The 27,340-nt window shown below is 44.4% G+C and overlaps 2 protein-coding genes across 5 annotated transcripts in view; both read right to left on the reverse strand.

Annotated features, from left to right (window-relative positions):
• The window catches only part of LRRK1 (leucine rich repeat kinase 1), a 70,099-nt gene extending 51,526 nt beyond the window's left edge, over positions 1-18,573 (reverse strand). Inside the window, exons 1-3 of one of the 3 annotated variants that reach the window (XM_085070344.1) lie at positions 18,427-18,573; positions 14,985-15,198; positions 267-430 (exon numbers count right to left, since the gene is read on the reverse strand). In XM_085070344.1, coding sequence (XP_084926470.1) covers positions 267-430; positions 14,985-15,051 — 231 coding nt within the window. In that variant the 5' untranslated portion in view covers positions 15,052-15,198; positions 18,427-18,573. Of the gene's footprint in view, positions 1-266; positions 431-14,034; positions 14,280-14,984; positions 15,199-17,963; positions 18,221-18,426 lie in introns of those variants that run through there. The other 2 variants (XM_085070343.1, XM_085070345.1) reach the window with 2 other exon arrangements.
• A 1,211-nt stretch (positions 18,574-19,784) lies between these two features.
• The window catches only part of ALDH1A3 (aldehyde dehydrogenase 1 family member A3), a 34,163-nt gene continuing 26,607 nt past the window's right edge, over positions 19,785-27,340 (reverse strand). For both annotated transcript variants that reach the window (XM_085070347.1, XM_085070346.1), the window contains exons 10-13: positions 26,896-27,060; positions 25,203-25,360; positions 23,855-23,929; positions 19,785-22,478 (exon numbers count right to left, since the gene is read on the reverse strand). In XM_085070347.1, coding sequence (XP_084926473.1) covers positions 22,406-22,478; positions 23,855-23,929; positions 25,203-25,360; positions 26,896-27,060 — 471 coding nt within the window. In that variant the 3' untranslated portion in view covers positions 19,785-22,405. The remainder of the gene's footprint in view (positions 22,479-23,854; positions 23,930-25,202; positions 25,361-26,895; positions 27,061-27,340) is intronic.

A 27,340-nucleotide genomic window follows, 5' to 3' on the forward strand; every position in this document is an offset into this window, starting at 1 on the left:
CATTTCCCTGTTTTGGTGACCACAGCAGCAGCACCCTCCTCACACAGCCTCCTGTTCCTACATACACTGCTCCCCGTGGTCTGTCTCATCTCCCTGATCAGTGTTTTCAAGGGCAAACAGTGTCCCTGAGCATGTTTCCCTCACAACCAGCCACAGAACTAAATGGACTTTCTCCATGAAAAAATGACACAAAAGAGCAGCAGCTTGGCGTTTTGGTATCTTTGCCAATAAAATCTGAGAGAGAGAGAGCAATAACCTAACCCAACCTTTTCCACTTGCAGTGCAGTCTCCTCACAGGACAACCTAATCAACTCTTGGGCCTTGCTGGTGTCCCCAGCTTTGTAAGCATCCTGGATGCTTTCTGTCACAGGGGTCTGGATGACGGAGACGTCGCCAGTTGTGGACTGTTTGCCACCCATGTCCACAGTTCCTGCAGGAAAAACAGAAAAGACAAGTCAGGGAGAAGTACCTGCTCATCACTCATGCACAGCTGCAATGTCAGTGAATAAAAGAAGTTGGTGAATTATTTTCAGTGGAATATTTAGTGCACACAATTTTTAAAAAGAGCCTGATAAAAGAAAGAGATGAAATGTTGAAGTACTTCCCAAGAGGGACATGAAACTAAAACCAGTGAGTTCCCCAATGGCTCCCAGAGGTGGTTTCCAAAGGAAGGTGGAAGCTCACACACATATGGACACACAAACCCTGCATCTGCCTGGCACACTCCTCCTCCTGCTGAGGAGCCAGGGAAGAGAAGGGATTACATGGGACTGGCACCGGCAGGAATTCTCACAAAGCCAGGAATCTGAAAGGCAGATCTGGGATTAATGGCCTTGCTTTAATCACGCTTCACATCAGACAGCAGCCTGATAAAATCCCACTGTCCTCCAGCATTTTCAACCAGAGCTTTAGACACCTCAATGAGTGGGAGAGAAAAGAAATTTTCTCTGAAAATATTTACTCTGGAAAAAAAAAAAAGTAAAAAGAGATTATGCAAGACGCCCAGTGTCACCTTAATCAATTCTGGACAATCTCCTAGACCAGACTTTCTTTTCCTAAATGCTCTTGGGAGCCAGAAGAGCTTTTACATGTCAGAGATTAAAAGCTGCAGCCATTAGAGAAGATGCTTTGGTGGGTGGCTAATGAGGCAGCCAGGAAGTCTCACACCCAATCATTCCCCAACTGCCAGGACAGGGAAAGCTGCAGGAAAGTCACTGAAATACAAGATGTTTTCAGGTCTACCCCTGAACAACATGCAAGACAGAGGGAAAAATCATTTTTCACTTGAAAAGAGACCATTTCATACTCACTTTTTCCTGCTAAAACATTATGAATTATTACTGCTTATTTGTAACTGGTTAAATAAAGCACTTCAGCCCACAGATTTTCACATATGTTAACAAGGATTTTTTTTTTTTTTAAATACACATGTGTCACACAAGGCCTAGTTTAATGCAGCCCAGAAAGAGAAGTAAATTTGGAGCAATCTATAACTGTCAGTAAATACCTTTGAATAATGCAGTCTGAATCGCCAGTAGGTTCTGACTAACACTTCTCATCAATTATTTAAACGAAGCTCAAATCACTCAGACATCGGAGATGGCTCCAGAGGTCGGTGCCATTAAAAATGTGCCCTCACCAATAACCTCTCCCAGATGATGCAGAATGTGTGAAGGACAAGGAGCAGAAATCCAGGCCTATCAAAGTGGGATTAAATTACAGCAGAACAAACAGCATCTCAGAATTCATGTTAATAGGTGTAGTGCTTCCATAACTCTGTAATTTTAGGGAGTACATGGGAAAAGAAATTCACCCTGCATTTGATTCAATCTTTTAAAGGAGACCACACACCCATAAGGGATCACTAAGAGTATCACATATGATTTAATTCTTGTTTTCATGGACACCCAAAGCAGGAAATGCAAATAATTCTTAGGCAAGTTTGCTTGAAGGATGACAGGAGGGAGATCTTGAAAGCAAAATAGTTCTCCAGTAAAAACAACTGAGAACTGGACTAAATAAATCAAGAAGTACAGATCCAAGCAAACTGCAGTTCCTGGCACCCTGTGATGAAATCCTGAACCTAGAGAGAAGCTCTGGAATTCCCCTTGGAGGAAAAAATGCCTCACATTGGAGATACAAAACAGCTGGAAAGCTGCTCAGCTTCCTGCTCAAGGAGCCCTGCAAGCTGCAAACCAGAGCTGAACAACTTCAGTTTGCTTCCTAAAAGTTGCAGAAAGGAGGGAAATTTTTTTTCTCAACTCCAGCCTCCAGGAATGGGAAGGTCACAAACAGCTGGCTCCATGGAGTTTACTCTCAGAAGAGTCATTCATTTTAGCCCTTGACATCAATTTCAGTCTTGTCTTAGGCAAATTTTTATTGATCTAATCAAAGCTGCTCAGTTTTGAACATCTGAACATCTATCAAGCAGAATTCAATAAAAGCTTCATTGAGTGTAAGAAGCCTTGGCAAATCTAGTGTTAGAAACCAGTATTTTTGTATTAAATGTTCTTGTCAGCAAGATAATGCTACTCATCTCTCAAATTTCCTACATCAAAACTTCCTTCTCTGATTTCATGCTGCAGAGTAAATTGACCTCCTGCCTAAGGCTGGAGGGAAGAAGCTGCCAAAGGTCTCCAGCAAAAAATAGTCCTTGTGATTATCAATTAAAAGCCTGAAAAGAGCAAAACTAGTGAGATACGGAGGGATAAAAAAGTTTTCCCTCAACCAACAGCTGTACTCACATGGTGCTGTCAAATTTTACTAAAACTTTCAGAGGGTAAATGAGAGAAGGTTGGCCACCAGGTCCCAAATTCCCAAAAAACACAGGAGCTGTGCAAGGCAAAGCTAAGCATCTCACCAACAAAATTACCCAGTTCACAGAAGACTTCCTGGTGACGTAGTGAATGATATATTGGCTTCTGAAATGCAAGTGCAAATTAAGAAGCAGCGTGTTCTTTAAGTTGAATTTATACTCACCAGTGGGGGGAAAATAAATGAGGAAAACTACATTTTACTGACTAAAGACTGTTTTATTTCTACAAGATGCATGACTGACCTATCATCAGCAGTGGCATTCGTGTAGGCTGGGAACAAAGTTTTGCCAATATATGCACCAGTCATTTTTAGCAGAAATCTGGGCTGAAATCCAGATAAATTCTGCTCTGCTTTTAACCTTACATGTTCTCCTGTTCTTTGCCTGAGCTCCTCACAGCTTTTCTGTCAGAGTCACCTCATTCACACCCAGCCTTGAGCAATGTGATAGGAGAGCAATAATAATGACAGGAACTGAATAATATTGAACCTCTGCTTTTGGACTCGGTTGTGCAACACCTTGAGCACCTGAGCCTGTATGTAGCAAAGTGCTTTTAATTCTTAGGTTTTATGGATTTAGGAGCTGCACTTTGCCCAGCAGGGTTTGTGTCACTGCACCACAATGCACATTGCTGTAAGCAAACCAGGACAGCAAGGGCTGATATTCCAGCAGAACTTCTTGGATATTCCTGGGCTATCCAAGAAATTCCAGGAACTCTTACCCACCCACTGTCATCCTTTTTAGATTTTGATTTATTGCACACAGATCTGGGGACAGTTCCTGTGCTGGCACAGGTTCCTGTGAGAGCACAGCCCCACAGCAGCACCAAAAAGCAGATAAATGAATGTTTGAATTGAGGTGGGTTCTTTTCTCTAACACCTTTGAACGTCTATGAAAATAAAGCCATTGAGTTTACTCCCTTTCCTTCAGCCTCTGCATCTCTGCATCATATTTGTTTAACCTCTCCATACATCCACAGCTTCTTTTCTTATTTTCTACCAAAAAAGCTGTGAGCAAACCCCGGCTGTTTGTTAGGGGAAAAGGGGAGGCATTTGCTGACACTAAAAACACATCCATCATCTGTTCCTCACACCACTTAACAGCTTGTACAAAAGCAACTAACTTTGGAATTATTTCTCTCTTGATTTCAATGTTTTATACTTCAGAAACACCTTTTAAGTTCAGCTTTGCAGTAACAGGCTTTTATAAAAGCTAAGGGAAGACTAAATTTCTTTTAAAAAACATCCCAACGAAACCAGACTTTATCAACAAAAAAGCAGTGTTATTTTATTGCCATTAAAAGGGCACAAGGTATCACTTTTAAAGTGCAACAGACTGCTCACCCAGCTCAGAGAAACAAAATAAAAACAAGCCTTATTAATAATAAAGAGTACCATGAGAATTTTAGGGTCATATTCAGTTACACCCTGTCACAGGCCTTATTATTACAGCAGGTGAAAAAAAAAACCCTCTAAAAATTTCAAAATTGACAGTATGCCATCAGTAAAAGGGGAGGGTTTGCAGGTCAGTGCTGTGAATCAGCAAACAGCTGCATAACAAAGCAGCACAATGCACAGATGATTATTATCTTTGTAGCCCAAATCACAGCATCTCTGACACACAGACTCACAAGAGTTTGTAAATGCTACATCAGGCCCTTTGATAAACCAGCAGTTCTTTGGCAACTAAGTAGGATATTTTTATTTAGCAGATAAAGATATAAATGAGATGCTTTACACAGGATAAATCAGGGCAGGAAGGTAACCTGCCCCTAAAACAGAATTACAACAATAATAAAACTTGAAAACTGCTACTGACCTTGTCATAATGTGTGCAGGTATTTCCAGAGCCGGGAGCAAACCAAGGTGATGCTTTAACACAGCATCCCACTCAGCGATGCCCAATTAAGCTGTGAATTCCTGGGGTTGATAACCACCCACCTCTGCTCCAGCACGAGCAGCTCCTGCAGTGGCCACTGGATGGAATGGCTCTCGGCTGGCTGCCTGCTCCTTTGTCTGAATTAACTACTCCAGTTGAGCCCTGACAGATATTTTCATCTCCTGTCCCATTACAGCGAAATCCAAGCCTCTGGTTCAGAGGATGTGGGGATGGGGGTGGGCAGGGAGGCTGCATCTCCAGGCTCAGCTCAGACATTAATTCCTCAACAGCACCAGATGGCTACAGCTAACCTTTACCAGCTTAATCTTTTGCCATTTTGACTCCTGAGGGCTGCCAGAGCACAAATAATAAATGGGACAGAGATGAGGTTGAAGAGGGGCTGAATATTTACTGCCAGTGCCTCCAAACATTTGAAAACTCGCCGGTAGGGCTGAATGTTTTTCAGTACTATTCCACACAAGCTTTACCCAGCTATTTTGCAAAATTAATGGAAAGCCGTGTTATTTCTGAGTTTGTGCAACAGCCTCATGCATCTTCTGCTGTTTTGAAAAACTTGAGGCTAACAAACTGAGCAGCAGCCAACGGGAAGCCTCCAGTGGTTTCAAAGGATGATGGATCTGCCCTACATTGTGCTTCCCATTTAGATGGGTAAGAAAAATTTTTCAGTCCTCCGGATATGTCTGAGATACTGAAAAATCCCATCCCAAGCCAGGAAGAAAAATCCAAAACTCTGGGTTCTTTAATAAAAAATAAAGAAATTAATTTTTCAGTCAGCCCAAGTCAGTAAAAATGTTTTATGAAACAAAGGTATCTTTTGTGTTCTTTCTCTAATTAGCTGACACTTCAAGGTTTCATTTAAAAAAATAATAAAAGATTCTGTTCATTCATTTCATTCATTCATTTCTTAGAAGATGAAGCCGCAGACCAAGATCTCTTGTGTCCCCCACCTGCCCACATAGCCAGAACCTGCCTCAAAACCACCCTGCAGCAAGAAGCCTGTGCTGTACTTCATCTTTTCTCAGATTTAGGTGAAATGCTTGTTCTCAACCAACTCTGCTTTAAAATGTTCCTGTCAGGATTCAAAAATGGCCAGAACTACTGATAAATCCCCCTGAGAGAAGACATTGGGAACAAGATGGTTTATCTGGGAAGTTCCAAATCCCCACTGGAGAGTCTGTGCCAGAACTGGGCCATGGCCCCTCTGACCCTAATTAATATTTCCCACAACAAGAGGGACATGTCAGCTTCTCAGGACAGTGGGAACTCCACACACACTTTTTCTGCCTATTTCCTGTGGTTCCATTTCCCCCAAACATCCATTATTTCAGCTAATTAAAGGAGTGGGTCTGCACTGAGGTCTGCCTGCCAAAGGCACTGGAAAAGATGATGTATTGAGCACGAAAGCCACCCGCATCTACAACAAAGCTCACAATCAATGCTCACTGCCCCAAAAGGAGACTTACAACCCTAAAAGAAACCAGATATGAAACACAGAAGAATGCTTCAAAGGCAAAAATCCAGCTCTGAAGGGATCTTTTGCATTATTATTGCAGATTCTGGAAGTATTTTGAAATTGTTTACATGCCAGCACCACACATGCATCGTGTTGATCTGCACTAAACATTTTCCAGCAAGCATCCAGGGCATGCTGACAGTTTTAGGTACAGTTGTGTAAAGTGACCAATTATCACCAGAATCACTGGAAATTTCCTATTTATAACACCCTTAACCTGCAAGGAAAAAAAGCATTTGCTAACGCAAACCTGAAAGGAAAATATTAAGTCCCGGGTGGAAAAATGCTCTGGATTTCTGCCTTTTCACTGGGCTCCAGAATGGAATTATGAGAAACAGACCCCTCCAAAGGCTTTACTCCACACTTACACAATCCTTTCTTCATCATCCAGGATAATGAGGGAAGAAGGAACAGAAAAGCCTCAAATCCTGGTAACACTGGGACTCAACACTATCAGTGGGCAGTGCCAGCACTGCCAGATCTCAGCAGTAGATTTGTGTGTGCATCTCCCACATTCCTGGGACTCTGGGAATTATTTGTATTGTCCAAGAAGTTAAAATGAAGCTGAGCTGATTATTCTTTGCTGAAGTACAAAAGGGGCTACACAAAGGCACTGCAAGGCAATGAGGTCAGAGAAAGCACAAAAAATGACACTGGAATATGATTGTCAGAACAAACCCATCATGGCAGAGTGCAAATCATGTTGGAAAGTGCCAAACAGATCCAAGGTCACTACTGATGCCTGCAGCTCTCCATGGAAAAGGAACAAGGGATTGGGACATGCCTCTCCTCCTGTGCTCTGCAGCACCACTTGCACTGCTCCAGGCTGTACCTGGTGGAAGAGGAGCAGGACTGTGATTCCTTCTGAGCAAGGAAGGAATGGGACAGGGATGACCTCCAGTAAGCACAGGACAAATGCTGGCTCTCACAGAGATGAGGGAATACCCCACATCCATCCAGCAGTGCCCTCCTTGGGGTGCAAAGGATCAGCAAAGACCACAGAGAACAGTGATGGTGTTAACTTCCACCCCCAAAGGAAAGCTATTGGGAGCTCCAAATGGCCAGAGAGCTGGATGGTGTATTGAAAATAAGAATGACTCAGCTCTGGAGTGAAAGTTTCTATTTTTGTCTTTTGGCCTCAGTGATTTGGTTCCCATCCAACGGCTTGAATCATTCAGAAATGTGCTTTGCAGGCAAGGCCAGCTATGCCACTCTTGCTTTCCAAATTTTAAATTGGAGATATACATTAAGCATTCAGAAGTACGATTACACTTCTGGATTTTCTTTGTGTTCATTTCCAAGCATAGCTGGAAAGAGAGGATGATTACATGATGAAAGGTGACTCAAGTGAGACCCTTCCTGTCCAACTGAATCAAAAATTATTACCCATGAAACCAAACCAAGGTTGGATTTCCTTTGAAACTTTGCAAAATAAAATTTCATGGCTAACTTTGGTTTCTTCTGAACCTTGTTAGCCTTTCAGGAGATTTGAGGATCCCACGCAGCAAAATCCAAGCTTAGTACACGTTAGACACAGTTCAGTGAGCTTCTTTACTGTGCCTGCTTGACTAATAAAATACTCCTTGCTACCCTCACGTCTCATTTATCACTAAGACAACCATTCTGGATGAGTTTAAGTAAAATGTTGCATGCAGAGGAAAAGAAAATGGGACCAAGATATTGGATATGGTTGGCATCAAGAGATTTGAAGGGACAATTTGGCAACAGCAGAGTCAAGGGAAGAGTTGGCTAGGTTAGTCTGGAAAAGAAAACAAAAAACCACACAAAACAGCAGAGGAAGTGAGGCTTCACTCCAGCTTCTACTGAACTCAGAGTGAGCATTTCCATCAGCTTCCATGGGAGCTGGAGAAGATACTCTGAGATGCTTCCAGGACAGACTGTCCCAGAGGGAGGATAACCTTGACAGCTGTGTGAAAGGTCCAAGGTGCAGAACATGGGAGAATTATGACCAAGATTACAACCTCGCTTAAGGAGCCAGGCTTTTTGTTTTTCAAGCTGTGTATGAGAGCTGAAAAGGGATCCTGTCCATTAGTGTTAATAAAAAAAAAAAAAAGATGTTCCTGTTTGATGCAAAAATAAAAGCATTTTCAAAGGCTCTTTGATGTGAAAGACAGAAAGACGTGCAGGCAGATTCTGGAGGAGGTCTTGTCTTCAGCAATTACCAGCACTCTTTTTGAATCCTACTCCCCAGACAGAACTCTTATGTGAAGTAGATAATCATGCTGCAGAGTGTATCAGCTCAAAACCTTGTGGCTTTTCAATTAAGCAGCAATAACCTCCAGTCCAAAAACTCCTTAACCAAGATGGGAATAAAACAAACAACCCCCACAACCAATTAACTGCAGGTGAAGCAAAGACATACTTGCTTTTAAAAGATTTCATTTTGAGCTCTTCTCGGGTAGCCATGCCAGTTTTCCAAGCAATATTTTGATCATTAAAACAAGAAGTGATGCAATTTCCACAGTGACCACAAACATACCAAGAATATTTGAGCTAAATTTATCCAGACTTCTAGTTTGAGTCACTGCTTTGGTTCGTTATTTTTCCATGATTTTCAGCTATGCACAGAGAGGAGCTGGGGACAGCCTGGGATTGAGTTTTCCCCAGCAGTATCTGAAATGCCAATCTTTATGCCTGGGAGCCACATATTGACTATTAGAGAGGAAATGGAGCTGCTCCTCCAGCTCCCAACCCAGCTCCCTGCTCCTTCCACCACCTCCTTCCTCCCACTCTGCCTGTGGCAGACTGACCCTTTCCCTCACCCCTGGGTGACACTAACAGGGCTTGTCTTTGCAGATGAGAAGTTCCTGAAGCTCACCAGGGATCTGCTGTGCTCTCCAGCTGGAGAGGGAGAGCCAAAACAGAGGATCTGCCCCAAATTTCCCACTGTGCATCTCCATGGCAGAGCCCAAGTCCTGCCAGCAACACCAACTGCTGACTCTCAGAGCAGAAAGGCTTTTGGAAGGGTGAGAGCCTTTCCTAAAACTTAAAGACTTTTTAGATAATCCCTCTAAGTGAGGGCAGGGCACAAATTAAAAACATGGAGACACTTCTGTTGTGAAAATATCAGCAGTGTACATAAAAGAGCTGCTGCTGTGGTGATACATAATCATGCAAATAAGCAATTGCTGACCCACTAATGAGCACACAGGCTTGGATTAACAGAAGGAATTAAATATCAGCCTGACTTGATGCAAAATCTGAAATAGAACCTATTAAGAGACAGACTTCATGGTTGAGTCACCATCCCTGGGGGGGTTTAAAAGCTGTGTGGATGTGGCACTTGGGGACACAGTTTAATGGTGGGCTTGGCAATGCTGGGGGAACATTGCACTCAGTGACCTTAAAGGTCTTTTCCAACCTTAAAAATTCTATGATTCTGTGATTTTATATAGCAGGTTGGGAGTTGAATGGTATAAAATCCATCCCCCCCACCCTCATCTGCAATGTAAAGAGTTCCTCCCAGCTCACTGCATCCTGCAAGCACAGCCCTGGCAGCTCCTTCATCGATCAGAGCAGCAAAAAAACAAACAAACCACAGACTTAATGCTGTAAGGATCCCTGAAGATCCCATTATGTCAATGCAAAGACTTTAATGGGTTTTGGATAAGGCCCCCATAGGCTCTGGGGAGGATAAAACCCCATAATTCATAGCATTTTCCCAATGCAAGTATAAAATCACCTGCAACATCTCTGTCAAAACAATAAATCAATTACAGGCCTGGTAAAGGCTGGGTTGGTGTGAACACTATCAATTGCTTTTTTCCCACTGAAACAGAGGACAGCAGTTCCATGACCCCAGAATCAACCCTCACCTGAAATTTCCCTCATAAATCACACCTCAGGAACATTGCAAAGAACTCCCTGTGTACAAGTTCTAAGGGCAAAGGATTTTCTTTACTGCCTTATCACCTTATCTTTATTTTTTTTCAGGCTTCTTGATAGAGTTGTCAGACGTTACATTTCAGTGTAATACACCACAAATATATTTTAATGAAAAGGTGGGAAAATAAAGCCATATAGCAGCAGATAATTCCAGATACAGCTCAGTTAAAGATCAATGTTTTACTGCTGCCTGTAAATCAAACTGGCTCTCAGGTCAGACTCTCTGCTCAATTAACTTCCCAAGGTCTTTACTGCACCACTGGCTCTCCCAGCAGCTCTGCCCTCCTTGATGCAGCCCTCAAGTTCAAGAGCAGGCTGGCTTTGATGGTTTTTATCAGGAAAATTGTAAATGCCTCAGCATTCCTTGCCCTTTTTGAACAGGCAGGTTGGGTTTGGAGAGATGTTGTAACACCCAGCTCTGCACAGGAGAGCAGGTTTAACCACAGGCATGCTCAGCTGCAGACCAGCCTTCTGCAGCAGCTTGGCCCCTGGTGAGATTGCACCACTTCTGTATGAAGAGTTTATTTAAATATTTAAAAATACAAGCCTATTACTGCCTTACTAGTGTACTTCCTATTCCTGCTGAGTATTTCCTACTTCTCCTTCTGCAGGGCACTCTGCAGTAAGACTGACTCACATACAAACCTGTTCTATTTTCTGCTTTTTCAGCTCATAGGAACCCTTTCAGTTTGCTGTTTGGACTCAAGTTTACTCACAGCTTACCAAGCAGGAAGAAAACCAGAAAACCTTCAGGACTGATTTATCTGATTATGGAGAACTCCACACGACTGACACACTTTGCAGCTCTGCAGTGTGCTCAGTTCACCTCCCAGATCCTCTCCTCATCCTTCTCACCCCACACTGTCATAAAAAACTCGGGGTAATGTTACTACAGGGTGATGTGTGCATGGAAAAAGCAGGACAAGAGGCTGTGAGCACTTTTTCCCTGTTATATAGCACAACATGCCTCAAGGCCCAGCTGCTGGTCCTGTCCACACACACAGCTGATGGAAAGATTTTAAGGTTTACATGGTGATTTCATGAGGAACAAAGTGATATCAGTGGTGCTGATTTTCCCCTCCTCCCCTATTCAGCAGAAAAGATTCCTCAACAAAGCTATTCACACTGCAAGCTCCTGCTCTTCACATTTTAAGGCAACAGTGGTGCTTAACTGTAAGGAAATCATAGAATCAGAGAATAGGCTGAGTTGGAAGGGACCCATCAGGATCACTGAGGCCACATCTGCACATATCCTGCCCTGATGCCAACCAGGAGCAAGGCTGGAGGCACACAGTGTGTCCCAGGAGGATAAACTGCTCCACTTGCTATTGGCCAACCTTGAGCTGTCACCTCTCAAACTGCTGTGAAACTTTCCCTATAAACTGCACTTGCTCCTGAGCAGTCCCTCTCAATAAATGATTCCTTGACTTTTCCAGTTCAGCTCTTACTCACACTGCAGCCTTTTCCAGGATTCAGGAAGTGGCAGGGCAGGCAGCAGCTTCCCCTCTGAGTCAGACCTGAGCTGAGCCATGGCCCAGGCAGGGTTGCAAAGGTCACTGCCATTGTGGGCAGCTTCTTTCTGATAAAATAGAAAGCCCTGTGAGCCACAGGGTCACCAAAGCACTTGCAAAGCACAGCTTTAGGGGCCTCTGGTCCACTCCAAATGACAACTCGAGTAATTTATTCTGGTCACTTGTTTGCTCCCTCACGTAATATGCCCTTTTCCAGGCACACTGTCCATGTCCATCTGTGCTTGCCTGGACAGTGGAAAGTCACCAAGTTACATCTGATCTGCCTCAAGAGAAGCTGCGAAGTTAGTTAATAACTGCAAAGCTCCTATAAAGTTTCAAGCACTTCTCCTCAGCATTGTTGTTCCTAATTATGTAATGTCAGATACATTTCAACATAACACCTCTTCTCAATGCTCATTTCTAGATTTAGCAGGAGAGAAGAGACACCCTCTGGCATGTTTGAAGGATAATCCAATCCCACCTCTGAGACACACAGCACTGGCATATGAATGCTCTGTGACTTCGAATAAAATTCACAGTAAGAGAGAGATAAGCTCTTTAACAGAAGTACCCTTATGTTTCAGAAGACAATGATTGCTCTCCTCTACCTTTGAGGAATTGTCTCCTAGAAAATCATACCAGAACTAAATCCTAGCTGTGAAATTTCATAAGATTCAAAGAAACCAATCAGCCCATAGAAAGGAGTTGAATCTTTATGATTTTCTACACATTCATAAAGTGATGCCTTTGGGCTTCCATTGTATTTCCTACAAAATTCATATTATGTCACCTCCTCTACATTATGCAGAGCTCGTTAACCAAGTTTAAAAAAACCAAACTCTGTGCTTCATGAGAGACTGCAGCCGCCCCCATATCCCTGCTCAGTTTCTTTTAATTAGGACAAGATAAGCAAAGCCAGGAGAGGGGAAGCAGGGTTTGAGGAGGGAAGAGAGATGCTGAGTGCAGCCACAACGGAGCCTCATCCTGAGCTCCAGTGACATTTCCCCTCCGAGCGCTCGGTCAGCACCATTAAATCAAACCCAGCACCATCCCCAGAGGGCAGACAGCAACCAGTTCTGACAGAGAATTCCTCAATCCCAGGGAAAGCTGGCATCCTGCTGGGATACAGGGAAAGTTGGCATCCTGCTGGGATACAGGGAAAGCTGGCATCCTGCTGGGATACAGGACAATCACTGGCAACCGGGAGGAACAACAGAGGAGACACCTGAGCAAGGTGAGCCCCTGCGTTCTCTGTTACATTTTCTAACTAACAAAGATGCAGTGAACCTTTTCCCCACATACTACTGGCCAGGGTTTCACAGCTGTCAGGGGAAAAAAACTCCTAAAAGGTCCTAAGGTTTCAGATAATGACAGTGCACAGGGACCCTCTGGAAGGTGCCTCCAGCCCCCCTGATCTAACCAAACCCATCAGGAGCCCCTGCTCAAACTCCACACAGCCACATGCCGGTCCCTCCTGCCTGAAAGAAAAAAGTAGACTCCAAGCTCTGAGCACTAATGAGGTCGTCGGCATTAAAGAAATGATCCGGGATCTCACTCCCCTTCGCAGCAGCTCCCTCTGAATGGGAGCAGGAGGCTGCAGCCACATTGTTCCTAAAGGAGTGTAAACAATGGGTTCCCATGTGGAGGCTGAATGAGTCACCGTGCTCTGCCTCAGTCCCTGAAATGGGATCCGAGCTCAGAACAAGGACCAGCTAACTCCGGGAGTGGACCAGTTAGCTAATGACAATTATTCTTGGCAGGACCCAAACAATCCTGAAATAACAATGAGTTTAAGCATGCTCAATACCCTTATAAAGAGCAAATCCACCAAGGCAGTACTGGTGCCTTGTACAGGGATCTTAAGCTTTGCAAGGATCCCTTTGCCAGTTTTCCAACACTGTAGGCTGTTGTAATATAACCCAGATATATCCATATAGATGAGTCTACCACTGAGATTTGCATGCTTCCAACTAACCAGTTTAACTGAATATAATTACATAACAGCAACATGGAATAAAGTTCTCAGAAAAAATACTGAACTCAAAATGCAGACAATATAACTATTCCACTTTTCACTTCATTATTCACTCCTACAATCATTTATTTACTGTGTCTTTAAACAGTGAGAAAACTTGTCAGATCACTACTGCAGAACAAAAATTTAGCAATTCGAAACAGTTGCAAACTGTAAGCGCAGATTAAAATTCTTCTCATGGTTTATAGCTTAGTATTCAAGTGGAGATAATTTCTTCCAGAGAGAAACTCAGAAGATAGAATTTAAGAATTTTAAGAATATTCAATAACCAAGTGTTACAGAAAGGTACAATGCTAATTACCAAAAGCAAAGGCAAACAGAAAAATCAGTATCACAGAACAAGCAGAATACATACGGAGAAAGGAAAGAGTTCCCAGAGCTCCCTGTGACGCTGGTGAGAAACGTCTTCAAACAAGACAAGGAGGCCTCTGAATAAACTATCAGGTTTTGCTTCATAGTTGCTGATAAAATCCAAAATAAGGCTGCAAAAACATTAGCTTCTGCTGAAGCCTGCTTACTCACTACAAAGCGTCAAACACACCTTCTTCCCACACTTCAAACGCAGATGCTGCCTCCTAATGAAGCACTTGCTGCAAGGGGGGAACACCGTTACACAAGAGCAGGAGGCTATTTCTTGCTGCAGAAACATAACTGGGGTTTGACTCAGAGAAACGCAGCAGTGCCTGGGAGCTGAGGGTTGCAGCGAGAGAAACCATCCAAAAATAATTTGGCTGCTCAGGAAAAAAAGAAAAATTTCACAGGAAGCAACCTGAAGCATATGTCCCTTCCGAAAAGGGAATTTCTTTATTACATAAACACAAACCTTCTAATCTAGCCCAACATTAAATCACTGCGAGCCACTGAATCGGAGCTGACAGTAGAACTGGAGCAGGTTAATATCTGTTCAGGCTGAGAAGCGATGCTCTGATTTTAGCAGCTTTCATACCCTGAATACCCATTGCATCAGTGACTGGGAACATATTTGCATTCACACGCTGAAAAAGCACAGATCTTGTAAAACATATTTAGGAACTGGTGAGACGTGATACATATATTGACTAATTCCGTAGGCCTTTGGAGAACATCCATCTTCAGGGGAATGCTATTCTTACCTCCTCAGTAGTTCAACATCACCCTCCCTGAAAGTAAAATTCCTTGTTCTAGACTGTAAATTTTCAAAGATTAGGGCTTAAAAAACTTTCACACCTTTAAATTTCATCAAAGCCCAGTGGCAGCTGGGTACTGTTAGAATGTTTTGCTCCTGATCTGGACAGGAAAGAAAAGAAAAGAAATCCTCCTGTTTACCATTTTGTGGATCCATGTTGCTCTCCCTGCAAACAGCGGATTCCTCAGTTCCCACACACCAGTACATTCTGGGTTGCAGTTGTGAAGGTCCCACAGACAAACTTTCCACAGCACTTCAGACTGAACAGTGGTGTCAAAGCTGGGCCATTCCCACCATGTGAATGCAGGAGCAGAGGCTGCTAGTGAGCACCATCCTGAAGAAACATCATTTACTCTGTTTAAAAATAAACAACAGAACAAATTAATCATTCTTCTACAGAAATTGTGAAATGTTAACTCCTCTCCACTCTTAGCACAGTTGTTTAAATGTTATGTTGCAGAAATGCACTTATCATCCTGTAAATACAATTATTTTCATAATAGCTTTGATAAGAGCATAATGTGAATTAACAGAGGGGACTAACAATTTCTGCACTACAGAAAGATAATGTTCCTAATTTTTCACCACCAAAGCTGCTCAGTCTTTGGACAGAGGACACTGGGGTGGGCAGGGGTCACAGCTGCAGTTTCAGATTCTCCACAAGTTGGTGTAAAAGCAGAGCATTGAAACCCTGCAGTGCAGCTGGAAAAATCCTAAATGCAACCTCAAAACCTTTCCCATCCACAAAGACAACCACAGCCCTTGTAAGACTGTGAGAAACTGAAAAATACTGAGATAATCCTCTGTAGAAAAGAGAAGAGGGCAAAGAGAAACACACCAGCTCCTGTCCCCTCTGACCATTCCTTTTAGAGAACTCTCCGACCCTGGAAGCATCAGGCTTCTTCAAACACATTCAGGGAAGCATATCAGGCCTTTAGGAGCTATTAAAGTTTAGCTTCTTGTGAACTGCCTGGCAAAACAGGCAGCAGAAAACTGCACAGCTCAGTCTCCAAGGCATTTCCAACTCCTTCCCTTTCCACAGCTGCACACCCACCCTTCAGCCTCTTCGTACAGAGGTTAAAACTACTGGAGGATTTGCAGTGTGTGTCCAACCAGCACCAGAGCTCCTTCATTTTCTGCTTTCAGTTTCAGTCAGTAACCGCCTCTCAGATGTAACATGATGCCCCTCAACTGACTCTTACTGGCTCTTCTCATGTCTGGTGTGTGATGCTGAAGTTTTGATTTGAGGCTCTAGCCCAGCAAAGCTCATAACTCACCTCCCACTCCAGCCAGCAGGGCCTGAGTTCATCCCTAACTCTCCCTGAGCAGAGCTGACTTCCTGAGCAGGGATCAAAAGCCAAGGGGAATATGAAAATATGCTGATCCATCACCACTATCCAGGAAGCTTTCCACTCCTCCCTCCTTGCACTGGGTTTTAACCACCAGCCAACAACATTAAAAATCACTGCATCCTACTTCAGTTGTTTCTAGGCAAATATATGAATTTTAGGTGCACTCAGCTTCTGCTGAACCTGACGTTGTGGTGCCTGGCAGCAGCAACAAAGACTCACACCCCTGTGCCTCACTCTGGGCACTAAATGCTGCAGGAAGCTGAGATGGAGGTGATCCCTAATCCCAGATCCAAGCCCACACACTGGTGAACTGGGCTGCGTTGGTGGAGGACTGAATTCTGCCCTGCAATGTGCCATGTTCCCACCAGAGTCAGCTTCTCTCCTGGTCTGAGCTTCCCTTGACCACACTGGCAGGAGGAGCTGCAGTGCTGGGACCACACATCCCTCCACGCCATGGGTGTGACACCCCAGCAGAGGTGTCAGGGTGGCTTTCACACCTCCCCAGAGCTGTCCAGGCTGTTAACTCTGACAATGGAGGGGATGTGATTCTTCCAGCAGCTGCCTCCCCTGTGCCCTGGATGCACTGAGCAGCTCCAGTGAGAGCAAACACTTCTCCACACACACTCTATCCCCCAGCTCTCTGCAGCAGGTGATGCTTTCTGAGACATTTCCTTGCTCAGACACGGACAAACCATGTGCATCCACAGCTGTACAAGAAACACTGAGCAGGGGTCAGTGTGGACCACTGGGGCTTGAAAACTATCCCACTGCTGATTTTCAGCTCTCTACTCAGCTTATTCCTCAGGCCGAAACTTTCCTCGTATAAAGTGAAAGGAAAAACAACTTTTAGGAAAAACAGTGGTGTGGTTTTGATAATCAGTTCCCTTTAGCTGCAAGTAACTGAATGCTGTACCATGTGTATTACTGCCACACAGCACCCATGGAAGCAGACTTTACGTATTTCAGGACCTTTGTGTATATAATTTTCAAAAAAGAAGCAACCTATAAAGCTTTACCTCAAGCTTTACCTCAAGCAAGGTGCACACAACTGTAACACGCGCAAACACCACACATGGATTTGATTTAGAGAGCCTGTGTGCTCTGCAGAATCTCGTTCAGAAGGAGCTGAATCATGCAGAATACACCTGAACACGTGAAAATGGGATTTACATCCCGTTTCACACATTCCTGACACCTGTACTGCCCCAGCACATCTGCCCATAGCTGAACCATCACCCCTGCACTCCACCAGCCCTGCCGTGAGCATCGTGCCTCAGAGCAGCCAGGCCACAGAAACATCCTGGTTTGCCCGAAATCGCTTCCCGAGTCACAAAAAAACTTGCCCTAACTTCAGTTCTTTGCTGAAACCACCTGTTGTATCGGACAATCCCACCTGGGCTGGGCATCCCCACGGATCAGAGATCCTCTCCCGCCTGCGGTCACAGCGGGCGGGGTGACGGCCAGCCTGGGGCTGCAGTGCCAGCCCAGGACAGTCCCCCTGCCCGCCCCGACACCATCCTCTCTCCCTGGGCGAGCAGCGAGCACCCAGCCAGCCCATTCTGCCACAGCAGGAAGGCGGCAGGGGGACACCAGGCGCTGTCCCCCGATTTGGGAGCTCACAAACTCCCCAGCCGCCGCGGCGGGCCTTCCTTCCCCTCACGGCGAGTGCCGCTCTCCCCGAGCCCGCCGGGCGGGGCGGCCGCGCAAAGTTCCCTCCGAGCTTTCATTTTCCTTTAGAAAAACCGCGTTTTCCCCCTCCTTTTCCACCTGATAGGCCCCGGCGAGTCCCCCGTGCCGACTGCCCTGGCGGCGGGGCAGGTGCCCGAGAAGCGGCAGCAAAGCCACGGTACCTCCCGTGTCCCGGGCCGGCGCTCCCTGCGCTGCCGCCACCGCCGCCTCCTCCTCCTCCTCCTCCTCGCCCGGCGCCGCCCGCACGCCTCGCTCCGCGGCCCGGGAGAGGAGGGAGGCGGCAGGAAAGGCAGCGGGACAGCGGCTCCTCCTCCGGCCCCCGGCCCGGCGCCGCGGCCAAGGGCGAGTCCCCCGGCACGGCCCCTCGCCTGCTCCGAGGGCAGGGCTGGCCCGCAGGAGGAGAGGATGGAGCTCCTTCCCCAGCCCCGGGCAGCCCTCAGGCTCCGCGGTTTGGGTTTTTTAGGAAAAGCCAGCCCGGCAGTGGCGGCGGCTGGAGCAGAGCCCTCCCGAAGCGCTGCCCGTGGTCCCGGCAGGGCCTTACCGCGGCAGCAGGCACAGCGATGACTTTCAAAGTTGCTCCTTCCCCGGAGCGCGGCGAGTTTGGTCCTCGTTGGAAGAGCAGAGCGAGGTTGCCCCCTCTCTTCGGAAGGAGTCAGATGTTGGTGTGCAGTCCTTCCCCTGCGCTGACCCATTCCTCTCCAGGAGCTCTGACAAGCCAGGCATCGCTCCACTTCCCTAGGAAGAGACCATTTCTGCACGCCTTTTGCTTTGCTATTCATAGCGAGTCTGTAAATTAAACACAGAGGATGTTTTTTTTCCCTGGTCTGTACCTAGCAATGGGTCAGGGATGGTCACTTGAGGATGGAAAAAGTCATGTGCATTTGCAGAACGGCTGCTGCAGCCTGAGTGCTTCTTGGGATGATTATGGAGACATAAAGGGGTCTACATCAGTGCATTTACCTGTGTTCAGGTCCCAATAAATCTGCATCCAGCTGCAGCCATAGATAGAAAGCAAGGACGTACCAATACCATTGTCTTTCGATACGACAACAGCTAAAAACAGTGTTACTTGCTTTTAGCACCCTTTCCTCCTCTTACCCAGCTTGCTGCCTTTCATGCCTCACAGCCCAGCTCTTAGCCAGACCTTTCTTACACCTTTTTTATCACAATTGTTTGAAAACACACTAAAATAACTCTTTTTCCTCTATTATGATAGAGCCTCTAATTTCCCCTGGTAATAATTTACCCACATATTCAAGCTAATTTCCCCCCTTTTTTTCCCTGCCCAAATCTCATCCCACTCTTCCTTATGTCTCCATTGATTATGTCACTCACAGTAATGCCTTTGTATCTCCAGCCTTACCTTTTCTGGAGTCTGAAAGCTTCTGAGTGATGCTGTCAGCAAGTGGAAAATTGAAGGAGTTTGGCTTGGCCTGTGTAGGGAGCCAATAGGAATTTCTCACACATCAGATGGGAAGGGAGTTAAAAGACAATGGAATGTTCTTGCTCTGTATCTACACTGCAGATGAGAGAAATAAAACAGGACTGGGAACACATTCAGCAGAGCCATTCTAGTGGATGTGTCTCAAGGGGTTTAGGAAGCAGCCAGACCAAGGCAGGAAGCCCTATCTGGCTGCATGAGCCACGGTGTCTTGAAACACTTCATTTTTAGGCTCACCTCACAAGGAAAAGAGGATCCATCCAAAAAAATCCAATGCCAGCTGTAGCTCTGCTCTCCTCCCTCTGCTTATGGTAAATGGCACAACTCAAGCTTTTCTTTTTAGAGCACTGACCACACTCTTTTAAAATCGGCTAATTCTTCCCAAATTGCAGAAATTAATCTCAGTGCAGATTCCCTCACAATCCCCCAGTGAGATACTGAATCCTCAGACACACCTGTTTCACAAAGTTATAAATTTATTAGGAACAAGAACTATTACAAAAAAGATATCCATAGTCTAAATATATACATGAGGTTTAAACATAGCATTTTCATGTACCTTTAGCTATAAAAATACATTAGATTAACTGCATCCTAATTTATAAATATAGTTCTTTTCTTTAAAAAAACCCAACTAGTATTTAATATGAAAGCCTTACTGTGCAATGGAAGAATATATATACCCTCTAAGGGGTTATTTTAAAGTTAGTGTCTAGTGTTATATAACTTAGAAAATTCAGTGTGTAGAGTCAAACCCTGATTTATACAATAAGAGATATATTGACTTTTTAAAAACTTGATAAGGGGGGAAAAAAGTGAAATATATATCATACATATAAAGCCAGAAGAGTAGGACTTAAGAATTTCAGATTATTTCAGTTTCCACCACTGTTTATCAAAAATACAGAGATACATCAAGATAACCAGCCTTTTACTGTTTGCCTCACCTCCCTACTGTCTGACAGGTAGAAAACCCTCAGGTAGGCAAGAGTAAAATGTTTGTCTGAGAAGATGTTTGCACTCTTAAGTGTCTTACAAAAATAGAAACTTATTTACAATGATCCCATTTGGCCTTTCATGGGGAAGGGAGGACATTTTCATCACTGGATGGGGAGATTTACCTGTCACAGCCCATGGGAGGACAGGCACCTAGTTACACTGTTGGAGGTATGTCATGTCAGAAGTGAAGTGGTGTTGAAGTGCAATTTCAACATTCACCAACTAATAAGGAAGTTTAGGCTCATGCAAACTTTTTCCTTACTTATCGCCACCCACCTTCCTTCCTCCTCCAAAAAAAGCTCCACTCATGCAACAGAATTTGTTGCTGTCTGAGCCTATCTGTGAGCAAAGGAAGGTACTGGGTAAATCCTGGCTTGCAGCAGAGAAGAGAGGTTAGACCTGCATTTCTGCTTCAAGCTCTGACATCTGGAGCAGCAATCCTTATCAGTGCTCCCTGGAGATGTGCTGATAAGCCATAAGGAACCTCGGTGGGTTTGTTCTCAGAGGACAATCCCAGAGGGATCAGCTGAACTTCCTAACAAGCTGTCACCACTAACTCCTGCACACTCACAGCTCCTGTAGATGTGGGACTGGCTGTGCCTCTGCCAGGGCTCTCCAGCAGAGTCAGGAGGAGAGGAGGAGGGAAAGCAGTGAACCCAGGAACTGAAGTCAGCATGTGGTTTGTCATTAATCTTATGATAATTAATCCCATAATAATGTCTGGGCATGCAAAAAAGTTACTGCAGGAGGTACCAAGGCATGAACTTGGTGTGGCAGCCACTCCATGGACAGCTGTGAGCAAGGGACAATCCAAGGTAGCTGTTTTCTCAGTGAAGGATCAGCTGCTCTGTGCTGGCCACGAGATGACAGCACTCACAGGGACAGTGACTGTGAAGCTGCTGCCACACTCAAGTCCAGCCATAGCTTATTCCATGGTAAGTGGCCTGTACACCCTCCTCTTTAGCACTCAGGGTGTGCTTGGGAGCACCTGCCTTTCCATACTGCACTTCCAGAAATGTATTTTAAGCTACATTCATATAGGATAAAGAAACATGAGAAGAGCTTATAAGTTTTACTCTCTAATAATAGCCCTGGCTCAAAAACCAAAGAGATGGTCACAAAGCCTGAAAGTTGCAAAGAGAGAGCAGGACAGTTTCTTGCAGCTCTTCTGCTCCCTCCCCCAGCTCAGAAGGACTGGTGTGGGGTGTTTTCTGTGGGGTATCTACCATGCTACATGCTCAGCATCCAACTTGGTGTCACCACGGTAAGTGCAGTGCAAAATCCTCTTGAGAAAAGTGCTATAGTGAAGGTTTGAGATACAGCTGTGACTCACTGGGAGCCAGGAGGTTTAGCAAGTCAGGAACTTGCATTTGCAGCATGTGTAGTGTGTGCACACCCAAACATCAGGTTCCAAGGGCACTTGAAAGTCTGTCTCTGTTGGGTGAAATACTGGCCCCAAAGGAGTCCTCTAGGAAACTCCCACACATCTCATTCAGGGCTAGAATATCACCAGTATGGAGAATGCACATATCTTTAGAGAGACCAAGACAGCTCTTTCAAAGAGAATTTCCTTACAGATCCTTCCAAGAAAGCTTGCACTCCCATTCCAAACTCCAGCTGCAATCTTCACACTAACTCCACCAGCTCCAGGCAAGTTGTTCTAACCCTACCACTCGAGTCCATCTATGCCAAGGGAAACCCAGGTGCCTCTGAAGGTACTAGCCAATACCAGTGATGGTACCAGCAGTCTCTCTAACATGCCAGCGATGTCCACGTCCTTCAGGGGTGCAGTTTGGAAGCAGATTTCCTGCCAACACTGTGACTAACCAGCATTTCAGTCACAGGGAGCAGGCAGATGTACAGCCAGGGACTTGTACAGTACAAGTGTGTACTGCCAGTAGGGTCAGGTAAATCAGTTTTTGAAGAGCCAGTTGGCAAAATGGAGTCCAGTAGATTCAGTGTTTCTAGAGGAATAAAGACAGGTGTTTCCATTTTCCTTCCTCCCCCTCCCCTCCCCCTTGCTCTGAACACGTCCCCCAGGTGTCACATTCAGAGTGTCAGCATTTTAGGCCTCCTGTTTTCATGGACTCTTCTGGGAGAGTTTAATGGTGACTGTTTTCACTTCGGTATATTCTGCCAAAGCATATTCACCACTGCAAAAGAAGAGGGAGGAGGAAAAGGACAAACAATTGTAGCATGTTAATGTGAGAGAGAAGAGACTTCTACACATGTGCATTTGAACAGCTGCTGTAGGTGACATCAGGTCATTAAAAACAGATCTGAACCAGCTCACACCAGCTATTGATTTGTCCCAGCACTTCTAATAACCACCAAGCACATGCACATAAGTGCATACAATGACACCCTGCTGTGAAAGAAACGTGCTTTGGCCACTGTAACCCACAAGATGACACCTGTGACTCTGCCTAATGAAAACTGAGTGCTGCTGTGAGAAGCCATACAAGAGACAGCCACGCACACACAGTTATTGGTGCTTAGACAACAATTAAAAGTTTTCTTTCACCAAAAAAAAGCTTTTATCTACAAGATACTGTGTCATCAGGAGGGCACAGTTGCTCCAGAAATGCATACTAGTGAGAGAGCCCGCCACTGTATTATGTTTTGGTTGATGGTAACTGGCTCTATTCCCATGCCTTGCCCATGGGATAAACCTCTGATATCCTTTAATTAGTCAGGCAGTCAGGCAAAGCAAACCATAAGGTCTCAATATATATCTGTGTCCCATTTGAGGATTCATTTATTTGCTGTGCTTAGCAAGCAAGTGAGGCATCTGAATGTCTTGGAGCAGCAGATGCACCAGAACATTTACTAGAAATGGTTTCTGGAATTAAAACTGGCTTGTGATAGAAAAGGTATGTTAGGTTCCTCTGAGGAGTATGCTGAATGGCCTAAGAAAGTCTCCGTCCTATACAAGAGGAAAATTAAGATTTAAAACAATGTCTTATCTCTGCATCTAAGTCATGGGGTGACCTTGGTTTAAAAATTTCAGCTTTAGTAACTATTTAGAGCCAAAATGTCTGGTAGCCCCATGGCAACAGGCCATGCAAGGAAGAGGGTTCTTCTGTAATTTAGCAGCAAGCTGGGAAGGTGAAATGTACAATGATTTGGGAGATCATTCCTTCCCACGAGAAGAGGCCCAACAAGGAGCAAGGATACAGCAGCCAAGGCAGGCACAGACACCACCATGGAAAGATGGGGCAGGTTTGGGGTTGATACCATTGTCCCCAGCCATGGTGCCATACTTCTCCCTTCATCTAAAAATCTAACTAGTATGGAAAAATGCTTCCAAGTGGACTTGGCTGAACTGGAGCTATTAAAAGCTTATAAAGCAGATGAAGGTGCTCCTAAAGGAGTGCTTTACATCCACGCTCTACTGGCTTAGCACCTCCCTGTGCAGCATGCTGCAAGCCTGATTAAACTTTAAAAGCAAATTCAACAGTGTTTTCACAGTCACAAATGTTATTGCATTTACCACCCACACAGAAACAAAATATTGAGCAAAACTTACAGCTCTCTGCCATTGCCTGACATTTTAAAGCCACCAAAAGGAGCCTGTGCATAGAGCGCATTGTAACAGTTGATCCTGCAATAAAAACATCAATTTTAAAAAGACAATTCAATACCAAGGGGAGGCAAGATGATGACAACAGCAACAATACAATAAAAGGCTGAAACCTCTCCGTTTTCTCTTTTATACAATTCAGTCGCTTGAGAAATCAGATTTTAGCAATAAAATCTTGTTTTGCTGCAGAAACAGAAAACATCTGAATGGTTCTCAGTCTGACCTACATCTCACTTCATATCCTCTAATGGCAAAGCCATTCATGCTTGAGCTGGAATTTATGCCATGTTCAGAGCTGTGATTAAAATAAATAATCCAAGCTATTCCCTAATTTATTAAGCACATTCTGAAAAGAACATATTTACTCAGAAAGCTGTCTAAACACTCCAAACCAGACCCCAGCATCTGCTTCCAGGTATAGAAAACATTTGGACTGCATCAGACAACTGTGTCACAGTAAAATAAAAGCACTAGGCTCATTTCTAAGGTCACTTGGTAGAAAAGGCTGATGCAGACATTTCTTCAGTATCCCAGTAAGACCAAAAGACTGAAAGTCATGGAGCACAGGTATGGCTTGTGCTGTAGGTTTGCACCTCCATGTGTGTTCAGCACATGTATCCTTCAAAGCCTAACATCCAATTTCTATGTAAATATTTGAGGCAGATTCTTCTGGTGCCAACCCTTGAAATTAATCCTCTGTATGCATCTAAATCAGACACCAGATCAACTTCCTGTCTTGAGTAGGAAACAAAAACAGGATTCCATCTTTAAAACAATTCTAATATAAAATAAGAAATTTTGTAAGCAAATATAGCTGCTTTTCTTTGTGACAGTGGAGTGTTGCCATCTACTGTCCATACTGGTTTGTGCAGCAAAGTCCCATCTGGTGCTGTCTAAAGATCATGACAATTGCTTGTTGCTACATACAGGATTTTGGAAGGCAGCACATCTGGTGGAACTTACTACAACCCTGATGAAGAAATATCAACTGAAGGAAAAACCAGTCCATTTCTCGACACACTGTCTAGGCCTCACCACGTTATTTTGAGGAATGGATGTTGCTGCTGAGGAGAATATCAAGAACTATGGAGCATTTAGAGAATCACAGATATTCTGAGCTGGGAGGGACCCACAAGGATGGTGAAGTCCAACTCTTAAAAGCACAGTGCATACAGGGATGGAGCCCACAACCTTATTAGCACCATGCTCTTACCAACATGGTTGCAAGTCCTAAATCTCTCTCCCCTCCCAGGAAACAAAGCCCCAGCCCACCCTCTGCTCCCAGCCTGCTCACCAGACTGTTCCTGACTGCAGAGCTGATGCCAGGGTTAAAGCTCTGTCCAGGTTCTTGGTGAACACTGCGGCTGTGAGTCCATACTCGGTGCTGTTGGCTCTTCTTATCACCTCTTCTATACTCTTGAACTTCATAATTGGCTGAACTGGCCCAAAAATCTGCACATATCAATTAAACTTTAGTACAGCAAAGCATCTGCTAATCATGGTAATTTTGAAGTAATTGGAATCAGATGCTCTGTTTGGATAATATACTAAAAAAGTTATATCTTAGCCTTCTAGGGGTCACTGATAGAGTGTCTTAAAAACTACTAATTAAACTTCAAAGTAAGCACAGTGATGTGTTTAGTAGTTAATATATTTTAAGATCCAACAACTAATGGATCATCTATAACAATCAAAATAAGCAGAGTTAGATCTGGACAAGTTACAAATGATTCATCCTTACTCCATTTATAACTCTCCTTTTGAACTCTGAAGCTGAGTGTACTCAAGTAACAATTAATTTATTTCAAGGACTGCAAGTTTTTTCCTTGGTTTTAACCCTAATTTTGTCACTGTATGCATTTTATTTGCATGCAGTGCAATTACCACATCTGTGTTTGACCACAAATTTGGCTTCCCAGGTTGCCAGTGTAAAGGCAACAGGCATACAGGAGGCTTCCCAAATTTTGGGATGGAGTCACTCACTGGGTACAGTATCAACGGTGGAGCCCTTTCTTAGTCTGCAGGGTCTCACAGCACAATAAAGCCCATTGAAATTGAAATACAGACTCATTTGGGGCACTTTTAGGCTCATAAAAGGGTTTCTAAATATCTTTGTTTTGGGGTATCCAGGTGCCTAACTGGAGTCTCAATCCTAGGGAAAGGATGAACGTGCATTTGCAACAAAACTGCCAATGAATGAAACTGGATAAGCTCCATGAATCATGGCTTGGGATTTGGAGTCAGTTCATTAAGAAAAGGTCTGTCATGGGATTTTCAGCCCTTTTTCTCTCTATTTTTAGCGTGTAACTCATGCCCTGACTGACTGATATCTTTCCCAGGTTCCTTAGAGATTCTGTGGCAGATCTGAGACATTTAAACATCTTGCCAGGAGTGAACAGCAAACAGCCCCATAAAAAGCACTGGGCTAAACTATAAACTACAAATGCCAGTTAGACTTTGGCAACTACTTATTTTCCATTAGGGAACACGATGAAAAGTAGATTAACTTCTATTTCAAAGGAATATCACAGGATCTAATCACATGCAGCTTGTTCAACATTTCTGCGTATGAATAATGAAAGCCAGAGTATTAGATCTGCACTTTGCTGGCTTTGACCATGTTTTCATATAGGAAAGAAATAGTCTCAGGGGATTTTGCCATGAGAATGGAATCTGGGATTGTTTCAGATGCTAAGGCTGCTTCAGAGACCTTCACTGGCCATTCCTTTGCTCCTCAACAGCTTCAGATCCCAGAGTTCTTTTCCCACCTTTCTGCAATAAAGCAACTCCTTCTTTACAAAGCAATGGAGCAAGAACACACATTACACTGTCACAGGCAATTACAGGGCAAATAATTACTCCAGCGTGCCACTGTGTCAGTTATTTTTACTCATTTATATTAAAAATTAAGGATTCAGACAGAATCCCCCCCATCACCATTAGTTTTTATTCTGAAGCAGCATTTATCCAAGTGATTTGTACTGTACCTCTTCTTTGGCAATTCTCATGTTGTCAGTGACCTCTGAAAACACCGTGGGTTTTATAAACAGGCCTCTGTCTTCAATGGCAAGACCCCCACACTCCAGCTTAGCCCCTTCTTTCTTCCCACTTTCTATCAGCTCCAGGATTTTATCAAACTGTTTTTGGTCAATCTGTCAGACACAAAAGGAACAGAAACAGACAGCAGCACATTTATTATTGTGGTTCCAGAGAGGAGTCATGGAATGTGGCCCAGGGGCACATTTGCAGGGCACTGTCAAACTAGGTCAGTTTACAGCTCAGTTTAGGTTGTGGCAGTCAGGCAGTGAGCAGGGAGAAAGACAGGACATGGGCAGAGCCCTGAGCCACAGAAAACAGAAGGTGAAGTGACATGTGACAGTTTAATCTGATCTAATAGTTTGCTGCCACATGGAGGGATGTGGCAAAACCAGC

This window comes from Lichenostomus cassidix, chromosome 10 (genome assembly GCF_008360975.1).
Source record: "Lichenostomus cassidix isolate B80296 chromosome 10, HeHo_3.0, whole genome shotgun sequence".
NCBI lineage: Eukaryota > Metazoa > Chordata > Aves > Passeriformes > Meliphagidae > Lichenostomus > Lichenostomus cassidix.